At 46.1% G+C, this 15805-nt stretch overlaps 1 protein-coding gene across 2 annotated transcripts in view; it reads left to right on the plus strand.

The window, feature by feature from the left end:
* The window catches only part of rab6ba (RAB6B, member RAS oncogene family a), a 77937-nt gene that overhangs the window by 34706 nt on the left and 27426 nt on the right, over positions 1-15805 (plus strand). For both annotated transcript variants that reach the window (XM_076277659.1, XM_076277660.1), the window contains exon 2: positions 2272-2330. In XM_076277659.1, the coding sequence (XP_076133774.1) occupies positions 2272-2330 (59 nt within the window). The remainder of the gene's footprint in view (positions 1-2271; positions 2331-15805) is intronic.

Raw genomic sequence — 15805 nt, forward strand, 5'->3', positions numbered from 1 at the left:
ATGCAAAAAAAAAAAAAATAGCAGCAAATCAACCAGTTTATCGCTCATTGGGGTTTTTCCACGGGGTGGGGCTGCTCGGAACGATGGGAGTGATTTCAGGCTGGGGTATTATTTTAAGAGCTTATCTGGCCTCCATCTCTTCAGCTCTTCCTTGTACCCCCCCCCCTCACACACACACACACACTCTTCTTTGCCTCTTTCATCCTACTTCTCACTATCCAGTTCACGGTCATAGCCAGAAGCACAGATGTTTCGTATGTGTCTTGATATCTTTGAGAGGGTGATTTTCTTACAAGTATCTCCCATTAACATCTTCCCCTCTCCCATCTGCGCTGATTTAAATTCACAGTCGAGTAGGCTGCTGCCTGCAGGTATACTCGTTCTCACCACTTTCCCCCTTTTCCAAGCCGCCAGCAAATCCAACCTGCCATCTTTTATAGCCTGATTCTCCCCATTTCAAAATATGCTTGCGGAATTTCTACACTCCTTATTTTTGTAGTCTGGAAAAGTTTCTTGCCGCGTTATCTGGCCATAAAATGGTGACCCATCTTATTTCTTTGCACAGGCTATAAGAGATAGATGCAGATCACCCCTTTCACCTTCCCTTTTTCTATCCCTGCATCTTTTTCTTGGACCCTCGTTAATATCTCCACCAAGGGAAAGTGGAAGCCTCACTCTCTCATCTATAGTTCATCACAGACAGTGTCGCTGACTACTCTCCACATCGGCCATTTCTCTTGTGCCTCGCCTACTATAGTTAATTAACTTCATAAATGGTGTGATATTAAATATTGAGTATGTCTAAACTTAAGCATCCACAGTTTAGTGCAGGTCAGCCATGGCTGAAGCTAGTTTAAGCGATCGTTTCTGGCTGGCTTGTTTTCCATGGAGAGACGTGCACTCAGAAAAATGGAGGCCAAAATCTGTTTTGTATTTATATTTTGTTTCGTGACATTGACTGTGAGGCTACTTTTCCGAGCTTTGAAAATACCTCACTCTACTTGGATCAGCATGGTTTAGGATATTTTGTGTGGACTTAAAAACAGCTGCTCACAAGATCAATAATGTAGGTTTTAAAAGGAGGCAGCATTAAGGTAAGACCATAATTCTCTATTTGCTGAAAAGCTTTACACAAGCCTGTGTGTGAGCCCTATTAATTTAGATCCCTCTCATGGTAGCATCAGGTGGACCAATGTCTTTGGTGAAATTAGCATTTAAATGACTTCTGGTGGGCAGCTTTTCGTCACAGTTAGCTCACTATGAAGTCTGCCCAACCAATTGATACTGTGTCTGACTCATACCCCAGACCTAATCCTTGAATTTGTGCAAATGTATGTGAATGTTTGTCTGTGTGTTTGTATGGTGTGTGTGTAAGTCAATTGATATGGTTATGTTGAGGCACTTATGTGGTGAATTAAGACATGTTACTGTTTTATCAGTAGCTCTTCTTTTTTGTGTGTGGATAGTATCAGTGTCTGGAACGGCCCTTATCTCAGGCTGGTTAGTAGCGGTCAGGGTAGAGTAATGTGAAGTTGAAAGAGGAAAGCGCATTGCCTGATGCATTGTGGGTTTATTTCAGCTCACAGCGAGAGACGTCGCAGCGGGATTTCAGGTCAGGAGCGGTGCAGCTCTGTTGAACATCAGAAACGTTTCATCTGCTGGAGGGAAGCAGAAACTGGAGAGAGAGACGAGAAATAGGACAGAAACTGTCACAGGCACACACATATAGCCCAGCCGCATGCTGTAATGAATGGGACAGAACTTATTTCATGCGAAAAAAGTCTCACCATTGGAGTTGATGGCAGCATACATCAAAGAAGTGTTCCAAATGCTAATGTTGAAAATAGCTGTTAATGTGATGGATAATCACACACTACATGCCTCCGCTCATTTCCCCCGCTCTTTGGGAAGCCTGTTTGATGTAACGTTTAAAGGATGTTATTTCTTTCTTTCTCTCTCTCTCTCTCTCTCTCTCTCTCTTTCTGTCTCTGTCAGACTGTCTGATGATTGCACATAAGTTATAATGCTATAATTGCCTCAACTCGTCCAATGGCAGTGCTGACCTTACAGTCAGCCGTTCCAGTCAGTAACCAGTAATTAGTTCTCTAGGTGGCAATCAGTTGCACCGAACCTGCCAGACGTTGCCTAGATCAATCGCCATATGCTGAGGCTGAGGGCCTCAGGAACACCTGTCTCATGTCTTTACCCTATCCTCTCCGGTGAATGTCGTTCCATAAACACCTTCTCTCTCTCTTGTGTTGTGTCTTGCAGTGGGGAAGACGTCTCTGATCACGCGGTTCATGTATGACAGCTTTGACAACACGTATCAGGTAAGCGCCGCCGCCAGGAAACATGTCACGTCACGTCACGTCACGTCACTGCCACTGTCAATCACAGCTTTGCCCGTCAACTTCTTATTATCTGCTTTCCGCTCCTCCTACTGTACCACTGTGGCATAGTCAAATGCTGAACGCTCAAATGTGGAACACTTTTGTAACAGAACCTTCTGCAATCACATGTGTGACATTACAATGAGTTCTCCAGGTTCACATCCTCTTGCAGTCTGTGAATATGACATCCCTCAATTGAATTAGAAAGGTAGCCACTATTGTTATTAATGTGAATGACTAATGAGAATCCCTATTGAATGTCTTCATACATTGTGTAATCTTTCAACCTTTGAAAGGCTCACATTATTTTTTCTCATAACGTATTCCTCATAGTGGGGTTTTTAACATGCTTTATTAACGTTCTCATTATTCCTGGGGAGTGGCCAATTATTAAGTGATCACGATTCATATCATAAGTCAGATGTGCAGGAGCGTGAAATTACAGTTAAAAATAGATGGTAAAATGTCGCAGGGTCTGCGGGTTACAGGTGCAAACCGATTCCGTATATATCTCCCATGGGATTGGCAACAAGCATCTGTCAGGTCAGTGAATGATACAGTCGACCTTCGTGTGATAGACGGGCCGACACGCTCAGGGCAGACACAACACACAGGGATCTCTGACCAACCTGCAGACCTGTGCCGTTAGAAACACAGTGACGTCCTATCGATCGCCAAACCTGAACCCGGCCATGATATGTGATGGTTATCTCCTGCCAGACTAGCTTCAGGCTGGGGATAATTTTTCCAGATTATATCACATGCTTGAGGCCATCCCTAAATAAATGTAAATATTTCTTGTTAATGAATGGGTATGAGACTGGAGCCCTGCTGAGCACATTAAAGCCTTGTGCAGCCGTATTACAGAAAAGATGTCACTGGGAACAGTCCTGGGTATATAAAAAAAATGACTTTGATTTTAGGAGTGTAGCCAGCCTCTGTTGTAGTTTGTTATCAAAATAAGAATCAGATTTCATCAGAATCAGATTGTATTGGCCAAGTGTTTGTTAACATAGGGAATTTGAATCCAGCTGATAGTGTAACTTTAGCAGCACAGACAATATGTAGGCAATATACACTCCAAAATATAGATAATATACAAACAACGCGCAAATCTACATGTAGACTTTGTTTATAAAGAACATGATGATAACATTTTTTTTTTTTGTAAAACAGTAGTTAGTACAGTTTGCACACTGTAGGACTTTGTTGTAGGAGGCTTGCTCTACTCTTTACGCAATTTTGATAGAGCCATTATATATGGTCATAAATCTCTCTCTGAGGGTGGAAAAATTTCAGCCAGTTTTGTCACTAGATGCTGTTAAAATCAATGATGGCAAACACAGCTGATAGAATATTTTTCTATCGTAAGTGTTCCTCTTTGACTGGGTATATTGCAAATTGTGGGGAAATTATCCTGATCATAAGGTGCTAATTCCATGTGGAGCATTAGCCTGAGACTGCTGAATAGTAATAGTAGCATTACACGCTTGAGTCAGCTAACTCCATAGACAAGACAAATGAAATGGCTCTTCTTTGATCTGCTCATTCGATTCATCCTGCCCATTTTTCCGAGAGGGCTATGTTAACAGATGGTGGAGAGCCGTTAGATAGCTTGAACACCACGGGCTACCCTCAGAGGATTTCATCTCTCACGCTGCTGAAACAGAAAGTCAGGATTTCATCATGTCCAGCCGCAGAGCAGACCCCCCCCCCCCCCCCCCCCCCCCCCCCACACACACACACACACACACCTTATTCATCATCCATTCGCTGAGAAAGCTTAAGCGTAGTTCCTAAATTCGGCCAATGCTCTTGGCTCCAGTGGTCACCTCGAGGACTTAGCTGGCCCTCACACCGCCCTTACTCCAGGCATGAGCTCCAGAAGTGCACTAAAATAAACTGGTGAGTGTAGCGGAGGGCTGGGTTTTTAAATGTCTCGGGAGGGGAGAAGTTTATATAAGGTTCATATATTCTAATTAAACCTGCGTGGAAGGGGCTGAGGAAAGAGCAGGAAACTAATATTAGCTGCTCTGCTCCAACCCACCTCGTCCCAGAAGATGGATCGATCCTTTGCAGATGTGGGGTACTTTCCGTATCGTGTTGTGTGTATGTATGTGTGTGTGTGTGGTTGGGTTGGTGGGAGGAAGGGTAAGTGTGCCTGTTTAAAATTCCACATAGTTTGATTGTCACAGAAAGATGCGTTGATGCATCAGTAGGCTGGTAGGAGTGAGCAAAATGCCTGTCTGTCTGAGGGAATGATTCATTCTCCTCGCACAAGTTAATCAGAGTGAGGAGCACTTAGGATGCAGCAGGTTATGTGTGTGCGTGTGTGTGTGTGTGTGTGTGTGAGTGTGTGAGTGTGTGTGTGTGTGTGTGTGTGTGTGTGTGTGTGTGTGTGTGTGTGTGTGCACTTAGATGTATGCATCTGCATTTATGTATGTACCAAAGCACAGAAGTGTACATGTATATCTGGCAGTAAAAATGTGTGTGTGCATATTAGGATGTAGAATGTACACTGTGTGCTCACTCTTATGTGCATGGTTCCTGTTTGTAAGTATTTGAGGTATCTGTGTGTGTGTCTGTGTATGTGTATGTCTAGTGTGCAGGTAATGATGTAGCATCTCATCACAAATGTGTATGATACCATATGTGTGCATATTTACATCTGTGGGTGTCATTTGCAAGTGTGTATGAGAGGAGAGTGTTTGTGCAGAAGCTTGACTCCCATGTGAGTGGGACTGAGTCGGAGAAACAGTGTCGCAGAACTGGGAGCGCTCCCACCTCAGGCTTTAGCTGACACAAGCATTCAAACAGACACCTCAGCAGCATCAACAGTGGCATGGGCCTCTGAAGCTTCCCTGTGCTCTTGATCTGATCCCTCCTCCTCCTCCTCCTCCTCCTCCTCCTCCTCCTTCTCCTCGTCTTCCCTCCCTCGCCCCTCCTCTCCCACCCTTACCAACTTCTCCACACTGAATACGCAGATCCCCCGTCGTTCACACAGAATGCCCACATTGATGTTGTAAAATGGTTCTTTGCGGGGCCGGATAAAAGAGAATTGTTTATGGGGGGAGGTGTGTGTGGGGGGGGGGGGGTGAGTGTGCGTAACAGACGACACCCTTTCCCACCCCCCGACCCCATGCCTCTAACCCAGCTGAAAAGACACCCCTGAAAGGTGCCAGAGGATTACCGATGTGACCCCCATCGCTCTCTGCTCATGTCCAGCTGTCAGCCCCGTTCCTCTTCTGAGCGTGCTCACACACACCGACTGTGACAGGTGAGCTTGTCACGCTCACCCTCCGCGTAGACACCGTGCTAGTCGCCTGTTACAAACCCAAACCGCCATTGTGCACCTATACGACACTCGGAGTACATCACCGAGTGGTTGCATCCGTCGCCGCGTCTCCATTTAAATGCAAACTGGCATCAAAGCGTTTAGGAGATGTGACAGTGGTAGTGGTCAGATCCGAAGAATGGCAACAGTGGTTGGGAAGGCTGGAGCCTATAGCTGTGGCCCTGTAGTCCTCCGCTATGCCTGTTTGGGATGAAAAGGCTTCATTATCATGGGCAAGCCAGCCAGGCAGTCAGCCCTCTTCTGCCAGGTTCACACACACACACACACACACACACACACACACACACACACACACACACACACACACACAGAGCCAGTCCCTGTGAAAAGGCGAGTTAAGTGAGCGTAAGTGCTTGTACAGCCGTGTCAGAGGCAGCAGTGGGGCTTTCTGGCCTGGCGGAAATGCCGAGCGGTGCCTTAATGAGATTTAACGCCGGCTTTGTGTGGCCCCTCGCAGCCATTGTGACCGGCACCGCCGCTGACGCCGTCTCCCAGCGGAGCAGTGTTCTGTGTTCTTCTCGCCTTTTATGGAGGAACTGAATGTGGGACACATGATGGTGCGTTCTCGCTTATTCTTACACACTCATATGTAGACGCAATGGCTTCTCACTCACTATTAAAACACTTTAGACAATGGCTTGTATGGTTATAAAACTTAGATAGCAATGGCTGTATATGCATGAATGCTTAACGTCTCCACGAGCTACAAAACAATATGAGCACAGATGCAGTAAGTGCATCCTCATATTATGTGTTTTCATATGTTCACACACTCTCTCTTACACACACACACACACACTGACACACATGCACAGAGTATCCTCTTCTAAAAGGCTTGACCTGATGAATATGTGCACTGGCTGATTGCGCTTCTCCTAGGTCTGTGCTCTCTCTCTCTCTCTCTCAAATCCCCACCAACAAAGGCTTATCTGCATAGGGGTGTGACCAATTCTTTCCAGAACAGAGCAGACACAGGCATTTTGGCTGCCGCCATCGCTTTCACTTGCGTGTCCAGAGGGAAAAGCCAGAGCCAGGGTCCACAGTAGCTGTCTTCAAAAAGAACTTCAGCATTTTTGTGATGTAAATTCAGATTTGTATGTCTCTGACATGCCTCCATGGTCCACATTATGTCCAAGCTTCCTTATTACATCTGCAGTGGCTGAAACCTAAGAGTAGTGTCCCTGCAGCTCCCATATGCTTATATACTCATGATTGTATTTAACAGCACTCAGAATTTCCCATTGCAACACTGGTATGATTTCCATGGACCACAACGCCTCATTCCACTGTTATTGTATGAATTCCTCCCGTTTTAAAATTATAGCCTTGTGTCTCTAGTCACAAGTCTTTAGTGTAGAATAAACACTCTGGGCCCTCTGGTAAAATGTCAGTGAAAGTGACAGGAATTTAGCAACCTTAACAACCTCAGCTTTTGCTCAGCAAAATTGGATGTAAATCAAAGGTCTGCTTTGATTCGATAGGTCGAATTTTAAGCCCCAAATCATCAGCCCTGATAAATCCAGTTCGATTTTTGTAACGTATAAAAGCACTACTTAACTGGAGACAAGTGGCACTCCACTTCACATCTCTGTATTATAATTTATATTGTGTATTATTACTGCAAAACTCTGTGTAATAAACCCATTCATCATGTTGTTTAGAGTAACATGAACAGGCAGAGAAGGAGCTGGCTCTGGCTGAGATGGAGCTGTTCATTTGGCCACTCCCACTCTCACTGCTGGGCAGTGGGCAGGAATGATCAGGGCTGTCCATGTCAGGGCTGTCTAATACTGCAGGGCCCTCAGCTGGAAAATTACTCCCTCTATCCCATTTGTTTAGATACGTATTTGTGTGTGTGTGTTTGTGTGTGTGTGTGTGTGTGTGTGTGTGTGTGTGTGTGTGTGTTTATGTACTGTATGTGTGTGTGTGTGTGTGTGTGTGTGTGTGTGTGTGTGTGTGTGTGTGTGTGTGTGTGTGTGTGTGTGTGTGTGTGTTTCTGAGGGTGTGAGAGAGTATGTGTTTGTGTTTGTGTCTGTGTTTTGTTTTGTTTTGTTATCTGAGCTAATATTTCTTAACATACAGAACATAACAGAATTATGTCCAAGCGTATGTTTGTATGTGTTTGCATACAGTATGTATGTTTGAATAATGTGCCTGTGTGTTTGTTTGTGTGTGTTTACAGAAGAATGTAATTATGTGTTGACTAGTGTCTAGGTGGTGGCAGAGCTCAGTGACAAGTGCCACTGACTGGTGCCTGCCCCCTGACCCCACATATGCACACTTTCACAACTACACACACGCACTTTTATATTCACATTCACACACACACAAACACACACACACACACACACACACACACACACACACTCAGTGCCCTCTCTGAACAAGCTCCAGAGACGGCGGCTCGTTAATTAAACCTCTTCGCTCCGTGCCCACGGCTCTCTCCCCGCCTTCTCGCCACTGCTCTCTCAGTGGCAGACGCGGTCGAGTACACACACACACACACACACACACACACATACACACACACACACACTCAAAGGGCATTTCTCTCCTCTTAATAACTGCTGAGGGCTGAGCCTATGGGGGCTGTTTACCCATATGTCAGCTTGGGGATCAGTGGAAATCAGATTGCGCATAACAGCGCGTGAATGTGCCAGGGGTTTGAAGCGCCTAACAAGATTTTTAATCTCTCTGATTGGCCAGTCATGACACGTCCATGCCTTCTGTGCGATTCTCACCCCCATTCTAAATGGGGACTGCTCAACTGTTCAATTCTGACGTCATTCATTCCTTTCAAGTAAAAAAAGTTGTTTTTCTAGAAGTTTTTTAATTGTAGAAAGTAACAGGCTTCCTACATGTAGACAACTGATACTTTAACTTTAACAAAGGACAGGAACTAGACACTAGAACACCAGTCAGCCCGTCATAGGGAAGGAGGGCATCATAAAACAGGTTGTCATAGTACTTTTAACGGTAGCTTATGGCACTCTGCAAAGACCTGATCCATAAGGAAGAGCCTCATTAGCTGAGGCAGTAGACCAAAGAGCATACAGGAAGCTTGGCGTTATACATTAGATGCTGACAGCAGAAGAACATGTAAACACAAACCTCCTAAGCAGCCTATCAATAAATGAGAACACAGAGGATGCATTGCAATTCTCAGCTGCGTTCTTGAATCACTGCCAATGGCAACAGAAAACAGCAGAAATGAAACAGGCTTCTACAGTTTGTTACTATATTTGCATTAATGAACATGAACACACATTCATTAACATCGCTATTTTAGGGTGAAAACAAGCTTGTTTTTACCCGTTTTCACTGGCTTGCTTTTATCTCCTGTTTCTGCTTCCATCTGTCCTCTCTGATATCTTATGTCCTGTGCTGGACTGTGGAGGAACTCCTTCAGTTCAGTTCAGTTCAGTTTATTTCTTTGTCCCAAAAAGGGCAATTTGGATGCAACAGGAAGACATCACATGAACAAACCCAAACCACAATTAACACTGATAAGAAAGCAGCAGCTTCAGTCTGAGTAAAATAATAAATAGTTGCAATAATTGTGTTGGAGCGAAAATACAAGTAATAAAGAACTACAAGAAATAAAAAAAAACAATAAATAAAGATTAAATAAATAGATAAGGGGGGGGGGGGGTCACTAATGTAAAAACAAATCTCCTTTACAGTGCACATACAACAGTACTGACAACCCGTCCACTGTTATAACAGCATTACATATGAATGAGGCCTTCCCTGGCTCCATGATTTCCATGTTCATATGTTCATTCCCCTGCCTCAGCACCACCACCAGTAGCAGCAGCAGTGGCCTCCTCTCCATCTCCCCACCACCAAGAGAGGGAGGGAGGGAGGGACTGGCGGAGGAGAGTGTGCTGAAGCGTGTGCAGGGCCTCCGGGGAGAGAGAGAGAGAGAGAGGGATGTGCTACCCCCACCACCATTACCACCAGCACTCCTGTCTCAGCTGTCACTCAGACCAGGAGCAGTGGAGTGTGACCGCCGCAGAGCCAGTGCTTGGGTGAGGGCAGTGGACAGGAAGGGATTGAAGGAGGAGAGGAGAAAGGAGGAGCAGAGGGGGATGGAGAGAGTGATGCAAGACGATTAGAGGAGAGGAGGTCAGGAAGAAGGGGCAGTAGATGGACAGCAAGCAGGAGACGCAGAGATCCATAGTTAAAAGAGAGGAGACGATGAAGTGGAGGAGGCGCAGAAGGCAGAGGATGGGACAGGAAGTGGACAGAGGAGTATTACAGGGCAATGATGAGAAGAAATGAAGGAGAAAGGAAGGGATGATAGCCAGAGACAGGATGCAGAGAACTGACAGAGGAAGAGAAGAGAATGCGTGAGAGAAAAAGAGGCAGAGGGCAATAGCAGAAGAAAAGTTAGGAGGAAAGAAGACCTGAGGCAAGATGAGAGGAGTGGAAAGCAGAAAGGAGGAGAAGAGAGGGAAATGGAGAGAATAGAGGAGATGGCAAAGAGAGGAGAGAAATTGGGATAGAGAGCAGAGGAGTGATTAAACTGGAGGTGGTGGGAGGGGGAGGAGAGAGAACACCGTCTTCATTTTGCTTATTTCAGCTGGAACAGAACACACACACACACACACAGAGAAAGAGAGAGTAGCTTTTTAACTCACTGACTCAATGTTCCTGACAAAAAACCCTCTATTTGCATTTCCTGATTAAAGCTCATATGGTAATTGCAGCTTTTCAGTTAGTGTTGTTGTTTTTAGCCTTCAGCTCTAATGTGTGATTCCTCACCGCTTGTTCCTCGTGTTGCTCTGCTAGTGTGTCTGCGAGTTTCTCTCATCGGTTAGAGGTGTTAGAGGGAACAGCACTAACACACAGTTAGCTAATAGGGATGAACAAGGGAGGCTGTGCTGTGAACGATCCCGAATGGCTTCCAGTTGCCAGATGCTGACTTAGAGATACAGATAAAGCAACACTCTTCCCACCTGAGTCTATCGGCTAACAAGCCTATCTTTCAGTTACTCAGGAAATGACCTCCGATAGGTCCATCGATCCTGCTTGTTTCTGGGGCAACTCATGCACCTCCCCTCCCCTCATGCCCCCCCCCCCCCCCCTTCCACCCTTGGACAACTAATCCTCTTCCTCTCTGGACGTGTCACATGTTTACACCAATCAATGGGCCTAAATTGGCCCTGTTCTGCCATGACGGAAAAATATATCGTCGCATGACTCTGCCCAGACGTTTCACACACCCCGAACCCCGTTAGGCTCATCCGTATTCCCCACCACGGATGCCCCTCATAGGCGGGCGGGCACGCTTTAAAAACCTGTTCATCACACTGATGGCCCATGACGTCATCCTCTCTCTCTCTCTCTCTCTCTCTCTCTCTCTCTCTCTCTCTCGCTACATCTGCATGGGACTGTAACGGGCTTGATCAATACGGCTTAATTAAATGCTGTCGGTTGCGGCAATGCCATCCATCTGCAGAGACGCCGGCTGACCTATGGTGACTGCCAGGTGGGCACGGTGCCAGTGGCAGCTGGGTGAGACTCGGTGCCGGCACTGACACGTCTCACTCAGATGAATGTGTGTATGGGGAGGGGGGGTGGGGTGGGGGGCAGTGGACAGAGGGTGTGAGGGTGTTAGATGGACCAGAAAGAACATTCTTTTTTCCTGTTGTTGGTGCTGCTGTCAGAGAATTTCATGGTTTAATGGGACTCTCCATGCCAATTTCATGCGAGTACTTGTTTAGAAAAAATTGCCGGCAGTAGCTTTGAGCAAGTTCTTGTCATTCTTGCTACACATTAGGTTTTGTCAAGGACTGTCCTATTGGATGAAATGCAACAAAATTAACAAGCTTGTAGGTATTTGAGACATTTACATGAACAGCACGTAGAGAGGAGACCAGAATTCCTTCATAAGGTGGCCCATGAAAAATGAATGAGTTATAATGATTAAGGTTGTGGTCCTCCTAGACCCCTTCAGCACTCCCTACTTCCCTATCTATTCCTCCTCCTCCATCCCTCTCTCTCCCTCTCTTATTCTGTTATCTCATCTGTCTTTCCCAGGTTCCATCCATCCTGCTCTCTTTTCCTCCCCCCCTCCAGCTGCCCTTTAGCAGGGTGGATGCTGGGAGTAGGGGCCAGAGGGAAGCTAATTATTTCTCCATCTCTGCCTTTCAGTCCAATGTCCTCCCTCAAAATTTCTCTCTCTCTCTGTCTCTCTCTCTTTTTTATCTATCTATCTATCTACAGTATCTATCCCATTCTGTCTTTCTTCCCTTTCCTCTTGCATTGTCTCTCTTCCTCCCTTTCCCTCCTTCCCTACCCAATATTTGACCATCAATCATCCATCTCTCCCTCCCTCTCTCTCTTCCTCCACTCCCTCCATCTCTCCCTCCATCCTCCCCTCCATCCCTCCCTCTGCCCTGTAGCATTGAGGTGTGTGCGTATGAGCCAGGGGAAAGCTCCCGTGCCCACAGGCAGGCCATTAGAAATGCAGAGTGCCGTGACAGGTCCCTGGCCTCACGGGTGTGTTACCTCGTCCTCGTACAGACAAATGGCTGTTTTCTCTCTGGCACTCCCAAACAGCAGCTCAACACTCTCTCTCTCTCTCTCTCTCTCTCTCTCTCTCTCTCTCTCTCTCTCTCTCTCTCTCTCTCTCTCTCTCTCTCTCTCTCTCGCTCGCTTTCTCTGCTCCTGACGAGACAGCAGTCTGGTAGGGATGGACAGAGGTAGGGCTAGGGGGTTGGGGTTTCTATCTCAACCGTGTCAACTTGGCACGAGTCGCGGGCGATGTTTATGGTGGTGAGGATCGTGATGTGATGTCGGCGGAAGTCTCAGATACTCGCACGTGCCAATCGAAGCGTTAAGCTGCCCAGCGGCTTCTGCTGAGACGCAACAAAGTTTTATGGGATCAATATTAGTGTGAGACCTCAGATATTCAGCGTGGGAGGGAGGGAGAGAGAGATGAAGGGAGGGAGGGAGTAAAGCAGGAGGAAGAGAGAGAGGTGTTTCTCTGACATTGTTCTTTCCTCTCTTTCAACTGGCTAGAAGAGCCGGGCAGGAAAAAGGATGTGCGTTGTGTGTTTTAACGATGATGTGTGTGATGGTTAATAATTAAAGCGCTTATGAATAATTTCTGCGCATCTATTCATGCGAGCGCACTGTGTAGAATTTCTATATTTAACCCAGCAACTGGAGGAAGCCTCTTGCTATTTGCTGTTCAAAAGCCAAGAGAAAGAAAAAGAAAGAAAGAGAGAGAGAGAGTGGAAGAAAAAAGAAACATTTAAACACCTATTCTCACTTTCATCTTGACAGTGTTGAGTACAAGGATTTGACTAGCTTAATCTGCTTTCTCTCAACTGCTCTTGGTGGAGAAGTTGCTTACTTAATCACTGAACATTTCCATTTCGATTCTTTTCTAAACCTGAAGCCCTGAACGAGGAACTCAGCTGCAACTATGGCTTCACCATTTATGTACCTGCTCTCAAACAAGAGGTAAATAAAGTAATGTAGCATTGTTCTCTTAATCAGGTAATCATATACTTAAAAGTAATTCTCTTGGGAATGTATGCTGACTCATAGAGGCATATAGAGTTACATGACTCATATTAGATAGCATAAAGTGGCATTTTATATATATATAAAACTAAATGGTGGCAGACATCTGTGGCAGAGGGTGGAGGGCTTTGGACTGGAGGTAGCAGTGCCAGAGGGCCCTGTCTGTGTAGCCCAGCCTCTCTAACTGGAGATGGCATAGCAACTCTGCTCCAGTTGCCAGGCACCTTAGCGGTTGGCATCGCCAGGGAAACGGGCTGCGTGATTATGCTGCTGATGGCCAACTGTGGAGCGATGGAGCAGGAGTGCTTCCTGTGTACACATGCACACACACACATGGACGGACACACACACACACACACCCACACACTTACTCAAGGGTGTACATGCACATATGGACACATAAAATCAGAAGTATCCATGCAGTGTTTGGGGAAACACTTAATGTTAGACTTTTACACAACCAAAGGTGCTCACACACACGTTTGCATGCTTACAGCTGCAAAATATACCCTATATGCAGTCTAGAAACAACGGAGATGACACCTGCAGAAAACAAACTATTGCAGCAAAATATTACAAGACAGAGCTATTGAAAGGAACTCTGTTGTACTTAAGGTTACATTGAGCTATTGGTAAAAGAGATGAGAGCATTGGAAGGCAGATGCAAAAAGCAAGTCCTGGTTTTGACAGAGCTGAATTATGCTAATTACATTACACAGCACTTAAAGCTGGAGGCAATCAGTCTGTGTATGCTTTGTATCCTGGGACATGGACAGAACCTCTCTCTCCCCTCCCTCTCTTTCTCCCTTTCCTTCACTCTATCCTTCTCCCACTGCCTGTCCTTGTTGTACAAAAGCATATGCCTGTCTCATCTTATCTCATCTCTCAGTGGAGAGCAGCCAAATGGGTTGCATCATGAAGGGAGCAAGTAAGATGCCATCCCTTCGTATAGCATCTGCACCCATCAAACATTTATCCAGTGAAGAATCTGCCATAGACGTCACGTTGCACTGTCTTCATCGTGACTCGGCAAAATGAGTGAGCACCATGATGAGGCAACAAATCCTTCAGGATTCTCTCCGCGTCTCACCACAATGTCATCTGGGACACAAACACACACAAACACAAACACACACACACACACACACACACTCACCCCTCTGTTCTCCTCCATTATCAGTTATTTTGTGCTTCAGCAGCCATCCAGCCTCTCTCTCTCTCTCTCTCTCTCTCTCTCTCTCCTTGGTCTGTGGTAGGATTAGCCTCTGTGTTAGCATTAGCGTCCCAAGGCTATCTGCTGCGCAGGGGGATTAAGGCACAGCTGAACAGGCCCCCACCCCAAAGGATCGATAAACACACAGGACCCTGAGCCTCTCCTGACATACGCACAGAGTTCCAAACAGGAGGCCACTCCTTCTGGCCCCTAGTGACTATATCGCCACACGGGGGAGAGGTTAGGACATTAAAGACGGTTATTTGGGTGTGAGGAATGCAGGAGAAACAGATTGTGGCTTCCTTTTCAGGCAATCGGGTGAAAACAAACACAAAGAACATTGTAAAAGATAAAAAAATGAGTGTAATTCATAATAAGAAAAATGCAAAAGTTGATAAAATGATGAAATCTGCAGGTGTTCGTCTGTCGGCACTAGAGCCCTTTTGGATCTTGGACCTTTTGGAGTAAAATGACCATACAGTTGGTGCACTGCTCAGTAATTGTTCATGGTGACTTTTGCCTTGAGACTACGATTATTCACCATGGCATGGTAATTAAACGGTTGAGGTTAGAGAAGCGCTTAATGAAGTCACGGCTGTGTGAGTTATGGCTTGTGTGTGTGTCCTGGTGTCCTTGAGATGCGGTGCGACCCTCCGCCATCCCCCATCGGAAAGGTCAGCTGTTCGGCCACACCTTACTGGGGAAGGGAGACGGGGCTGGGGGTGTCCATACATCCATTATGTCCTCGGCTGTAGGTAACTGTTGAGAGTCAGAAGCACACACACACACACACACACACACACACACATGGTCACAAACACACACACACACACACACACACACACATGGTCACACACACACACACACACACACATGGTCACACACACACACACACATGGTCACAAACACAGTCACACACGTGCCACACACGAAAGTGAGAGGATGATCATTCTGCCATTGCTCATTACTCCAGGCAAAGGCAGAAAATGAAAACCCTCCACAGCCTGGCGTTTTAATCACCTGCTCCAGGTCAGAGAGGCTGCCAGGGGGCAGTGGGGGTTGCTTCTCTGGCCACCAGTGGCCGTTTGTAAATGCATCTCGTGTTTGAAGGGCAGCTTTGTGATGCGCAGTTGAAATATTCCCACAACAGACTGTCAGGCTTTGAAACCTGTCTCACTGCCTCTGTTTGAATGAAGTGTTTGTTTGCAAACCCTCCATGACATTAGCTGTGTGAGAGTGTATGCAATGAGCTCCCTCCTGCCTAAACCAATCTAATTTCTTCATTTGCTGTCATAATCTTCTTCCATA

This window comes from Alosa pseudoharengus, unplaced genomic scaffold (genome assembly GCF_046254945.1).
Source record: "Alosa pseudoharengus isolate Yale_2024_CS ecotype anadromous, Long Island Sound unplaced genomic scaffold, YU_APseudo_1.1 YU_APseudo_1.1_scf_11, whole genome shotgun sequence".
NCBI classification, from domain to species: domain Eukaryota; kingdom Metazoa; phylum Chordata; class Actinopteri; order Clupeiformes; family Clupeidae; genus Alosa; species Alosa pseudoharengus.